General features: G+C 46.8%; 1 protein-coding gene across 4 annotated transcripts in view; it reads right to left on the bottom strand.

Moving 5' to 3' along the window:
* The window catches only part of RtGEF (Rho-type guanine nucleotide exchange factor), a 117,219-nt gene that overhangs the window by 75,853 nt on the left and 35,366 nt on the right, over positions 1 to 6,000 (bottom strand). For all 4 annotated transcript variants that reach the window (XM_045763026.2, XM_045762873.2, XM_045763096.2 and 1 more), the window contains exons 4-6: positions 3,181 to 3,361; positions 951 to 1,169; positions 289 to 487 (exon numbers count right to left, since the gene is read on the bottom strand). In XM_045763026.2, coding sequence (XP_045618982.2) covers positions 289 to 487; positions 951 to 1,169; positions 3,181 to 3,361 — 599 coding nt within the window. The remainder of the gene's footprint in view (positions 1 to 288; positions 488 to 950; positions 1,170 to 3,180; positions 3,362 to 6,000) is intronic.

The raw sequence follows: 6,000 nt of genomic DNA, 5'->3' as shown, positions 1-6,000 counted from the left end.
AGCTTGACCTGGTAGATGGCAGACAAAGACTGCTTCCAATTACACGGGGGTGTCTTTAGGCCATTGCTCCTCATGCCTCCCTTGAGAGGGGCCAGGTTCTAGCTCTGGTCCCCGGTAGGCTTAGAACCCATTCAATTGACTGTTGCCACGGTCTAATATATACACATCAGCCTGGTATAGCTCCGAGGAGCCGAAGGGGCTCTCCACGGAAAAAATGTATATTAGAAACCACACTTAATACTAGAACTATGGCCACGATCAATGGAAAATTTATTATCTACTACTCACAGCCAATTCTTTATAAACATGTGATGAGCGCTGTGTGTCACCTCGGTCTGGGTGGCCCTCTTCCAGGTGTCGCTCATACTCCTGCAGCATCCCTGTGTACTTGTCCAGCCGCCGAAATGGTTTACTGAGGGCCGTGGTCAGCACCATGATGCCTGGCCGTGTGGCACCCTGGCACTCCATAAAGCTATTGAGTTCATCTCTACAAAAATGAACAGCAGTACACTTAAATGTCTCACATACTGAACAGGATCATTATTAAGTCATTCTCCATATATATACACTGATCATCTCTCTCCCACAAGCTTTCCTCCTTTTTGTTGAAAGTTGGATATCTTAGAGCCCTTTGTTTAAGCTTATTTTTTAAGTGGCTGTACATGAAAAATCCATGGCAATTCTAAATATAACAAGGCAATAGCAAAATGCAATACATTTAACCTAATTTCATAGTGTTAATAGATTCGCTATGATTAGATAGTAGATGGTTATTATGATCCACCAATGAAAATAGACTTCATTCATACCCAATAAGCACTGGACTGCCACTAGACACATTCAAAAGTTGAAGTTTATATCTTTCTTCCTCAACTTTCTGATTCCAGTGAAAAATACTGCAGTACTAATCATTATATGTTTAGATGCACACGAAATAACACATTACTTACTTATATTTTTCTAACATGCACACTGCTCGAGGATGGTTAGTGCAGTATATCTTATGTGCATTCTGAAGCTGTGGAGCCATGGTGAGGAATGCTCCACCTATCCGCTGGTCACGAGATGGCCTCTCACTTTGTTCTTCCAAGGATGATACCAGATGTGAGTGTGTTAAAGTGACTTCTTCCAAATTTCCTACAAGCTGTTTATACTCTGCTTCAGATAATCTGCAAAAAGAAAAAAAAAAAAAAAAAAAAAACAGCAGTTGAATGTAATGAAACACCATTTTCTGGGTGAGACCCAGAGGCTCCCCGGAGCTATCCATGGCTGATATGGATACCCTAACTATTTTGCATCAGTCGAGGTGGGTGGAGTTCTAGGCCTACCGGGGATCACGAGCCAGAACCTGGCCCCCTCAGAGAGGCACGGGAAGCAATGGCCCATAGAAATGCACATGTGATTTGGAGCATTCTATATCTGCCATCGACCGGGACAGGCACCCAGAAAGGTAAGCGCCACAAAATAAACCCCTATTCTGGTTAAAAAACAAAAATCGACAAACGAGTGGACAGAACTCCCCCAGGAAAACGAACTAACAAGCATGACGTCACGCGAGCCGCGCCACATGTCTGCGCAGCTCCCCCCTCCCCGGGAGGGGGAAGGGGGAGCCCCAGACCCCCGCGCCGGCGATCCCCGCCCCAGTTCTGAGGCTGGATATCAAAACCGTGAAAAAAACCCCGCCGACCAGGAGGGCGGGAGGGTGCCGGGGAGCCTCCGGGACTCACCCAGAAAATGGCGTTTCATTACATTCAACGCTGGTTTTCTGGGGGGAGCCCCTACGGCTCCCCGGAGCTACCTCACCAAAGACTACCTAAAAAACAAGGGTACATACCCGGGAGATGGTCGGAGAATCACTCCACAACACGAAGTTGAGACAACAACCCAAGGTATATCATTCGCCAGAAAAAAGGGAGAACGGCCGCAGACGAAGAAAACCTATGATCACGACCATAGGAGCCAAAAACCGCTGCGCCTGAGAAGAGCAAGAAGCTCTGCCACACGGCCCCCAGAGGCGAATGCCAACACAAAAAGAAAACCGAGGCAAAGCAAACCTGACCCCAAGGAGCCACAACCACCAAGGAGAAGAAAAACAGGAGAGCACCCTGTCCAAAGACCAGGACGACACAGGCAGTGCATAAGCAGGCCGGAGGTGTAACAACGCACGATACAACCTGCGAAACGGCACAGAAGAAATATCGATACCGAAAGCTAGCAGCAGAAACCAAGGTGCCAGACCCAGGAACGGCCCCAAGCGCCTCTACATCCTCCGCAGGCCAATCCTATGACAGCCCCAGGAGGGAAAAGAAAACGCAGGACCAAAACGAAAATGCCACAAGTGTGCTAAGACCACCTCCACAAGTGCAGCTGACAGGGAAGGAACTCAGCATAAGGAGCCGCCCCGCACCAACATCCCGCAGAAGGGCAGGAGCGAAAAGACTCATTGGGAGGAGCAAAATCGCTCCCAGGAAAACTAGTAGCGCTGAGACAGTGTGAAGAGAAGAGATATTCACAAAAGAACAAAAAGGCCAAGAGCAGGTTCGGAAGAAGTAGCCATTGTATGACCGAGCCCACAAGGGTTTTCCAGGGGCCCATAGTGTGAATTAGCCCTATGGAAAGCCCAGTTACTGGGGGCTTCCTACAAAATGGCTATTGTGTGATAATGGATTGATTAATTGGGGATAAAACCCATTTGATTTATAGCTTTGATGCTTCATTTCCTGTGAATGGTGCAGCTGTTCATATTGTATTGCTGACTTTCTGGATGATTTCTCAGTGTGGGGTGATAGTAACAATCTCTAGCTCCCTGTGCCTCTGTGAGGGGCCAGGTTCTGGCTCTGACCTCAGTAGGCCATACAGGATTTCTATGGTTGATGTGATTTGGTTGGGGAAAGCCATCTCGGCGAGATGACTTTGGTGGCTTCCCTGAAGCCACCCGAGGCTCCTCCAGAAAAAACTTATTTATAAATTAGACTAAATGCAGGTCAACTTAATATTTTTGTATTTGTAAGTATTCACAGTATTCTTGAGAAAGTACAGGGTGAAAGTTTCAATGCTGTGCTATCAAATAAAGAAAATACAACTAGTGATATTGTTCAAGTTCGTGAAATGTTATATGCAAATCCTTAATGTCTGACAGTATTTTATATAAATAATGACAAGTTTATTGTAAAAACTTACAATTCTGCCTTGCGGAGAGAAGCCAGATGTGATCCCAAAAGACCCTGCAAGTCGGCTACATGGTTACGTTCAGACTCGAGAATGTCCTTTAATACCAAATTACGGTAAATCTGTTGCTGCTGGGAATGCTGAGGGCTGATGAGGTCAGCATCAGCAGGCTGAGGCGATATACACCCACCATCTAAAAAAGTATAAAAAACAGTTTCCTCGCTACTTCTTTGTAAACCTAACTTATTCTTAATATAAAAAAAATCCAGTAATGCAATGAAATCCCTCTTTCTAGTGGACCCCTCATTGACTCCCTGGAGCTAGGCACCTGGATAGTTTTACATGTATCATGTCACACCTCCCTTTAGAGTCATAAAATGTCTACCAGAAACCAGAGACAGAATCTGGTCCACTCAGAGAGGGTTTAAGAAGCAAGGGATAAAACATCAACCCAGAACAAGTGGAAATATTCCCAGAAAGGTAGAGGGCTCCAAAATACAAATGCAAGGACAATTTTATCAACCTTGACACTAAGATCACAGTAGGATACTGAAGATGACCCACTCATGGACTCCAACCCTGCAGATGTAGGAACCAATGTGAAGACGGTATCACAGGATCCAACTCCGAAAAGCCCAAAGAGAAAAGCAGTAAACCTGAAGGTCCCAAAGGGTCAATGGAGACTGCACCCAGCAGTCCATATGATGATAAAAAAGGATGAAATGGGAGAAACCAGTACAGAGTCTAGGAGCCAAACCCAGCCCAGGGGGTAAACCATGCAGGCAAAGTTCAGGTTACTCTACAGCCCCTCGAGTAGCCACCGAAAAACTTACGCATCCAAACACAGCAGCATTGCCTATAGCAAGGATATGGAAGCCAACCAAGAATACTAAACCAGACCCCAGCCTGGTCCAAACCTGCTATGAAACCAAGGACATATCCCACACGTGAACTGCTCAGAGAACCAAACCCCAAGAAGCCAGAAGCAAACCCACACAAAGCATCCAGCTCCACAGAGAAACAGACTGAAGAGACCCCCCCCCTTCTCCCTTCTGTTCAGGCAATGAACCACCAAGGAGGAATCGGAGTGGAGCCAGAGGAAGTCAAATCCTACTCAAGGCATGCCACACATGCATTAATTCACACATGAATTAAGTCCCAGAATTAAGAGGCACGAGTTACGAGGATAGGATGCAGAAAATGCAACTCAACACTGGAAGACAGAAGAGTAAGGGAAGACATGATCACTACCTACAAAATTCTCAGAGGAATTGACAGGGTAGATAAAGATAAACTGTAACACAGGTGGTATGCAAATAAAGGGAAACTGAGTACTGTACCCAAATGAGCCACAAGGACGTTAGAAACAACTTTTTCAAGTGTCAGAGTAGTTAACAGGTGGAATGCATTAGGCAGTGATGTGGTGGAGGCTGATTCCATACACAGTTTCAAATGTAGATATGATAAGAGCCCAGTAGGCTCAGGAATCTGTACACCAGTTGATTGATAGTTGAAAGGCGGGACCAAAGAGCCAGAGCTCAACCCCGGCAAGCACAACTAGGTGAGTACAACTAGGCTGAGTACAGCCACAAACTCATGCACTTTGCTGTGCACCCAATGAAACAAACCCAACCACCGACCCTGGGCATTGCGGTGAACGTTGCTCATGAAGCCTCACCCCAGAGATGAGGCATTTGTAAACAAAGCAACGGGGGAGGATGACGCTACGAAACCGAACCTGGAAAACCCCAAATGAGAAGTTGACGAATCAAGAGCCAACGACGGGCAGAAGGAATCTGAACCCGCTAATCCCATTAGTAGCAGAAAGGGCAGAACCAGAGACTTCAAAACACCTAGAGCCAAATCCTGTCCAGAATGAAGACATAGCAGGCAAAGTTCAGACTCCCATACAAATGCTTGACCAACAGATGAGTCACTTAGGGCTGATCCAACACCAGACGGCAACAAGGCTGCAAACTGAGCAAAGCCATTGGAGACAGGGAAAGACACTGACCAAGAGTCCCAAATGAGACCTAGCCAAGTCTGAACCTGGACAGAACCAACTGGGACTTTTGCTAGTTCACTAGGAACCTGAACCCGGCTAGCTGGAAAATAACCAGATCCCTGGCCAGGTAACACTTAGATCGACTGGAGACCCACACCAACCAGTCGTCGAGGTAGGCCAACACATAATCCTTAACAAGTGCAACCAGGCCACAACAACCTGTGCTAGTTTTGTAAACATACCTGGAGCATACCTACAAGTATGCTCCAGTATGTGGAGCATACATACTTAATGATAAGTATTAAATATTTATATTATAATAATAATATAAATATTTAATACTTATCATTCTTCCTTCTGCTTGGTATTGAAGGAGGCTGGCCTCGGGTGAAAGAGGGTTGTGACGATCTCTGTCAGGAACCCGTAGGTGTGGGACCGGAACATCCACCTCCTGGGGCTCGTGCGGCCCAAGCTCTGCTTCTGGAGGCAGGGGTCAGTTCTTGCCCTAGATGGGATGGTTCGTCTCCAGCCACGTCCACAGTGGTCTCTTGGTTTGGAGGTCCCTGTGCCCTTTTTCACCAACTTCGAGGTCAACCCCGGAACTCACAGTTCCTGCGACAATGCTGGAACCAATCATATTGGCGTTCGCCTTTCCATTGGAGACTTTCAGCGCCATGGAGAGGGGAGACCTGCTGCCTGGGGATAACAGCTTCTTCTCCATATCAACCTACTCTGGCTTTGAGCCCTGGTGAGGCCACTCCAGGCCGACAACCAGAGCGCAACACCATAGTCTCCTGAAACTGTTGGATGCCTACTACTACCGGGAG

Source organism: Procambarus clarkii, chromosome 1, assembly GCF_040958095.1.
Source record: "Procambarus clarkii isolate CNS0578487 chromosome 1, FALCON_Pclarkii_2.0, whole genome shotgun sequence".
Lineage (NCBI taxonomy): Eukaryota > Metazoa > Arthropoda > Malacostraca > Decapoda > Cambaridae > Procambarus > Procambarus clarkii.
Note: the sequence above shows the minus strand (reverse complement) of the source record. Positions and strands in the feature narration are given on the sequence as shown.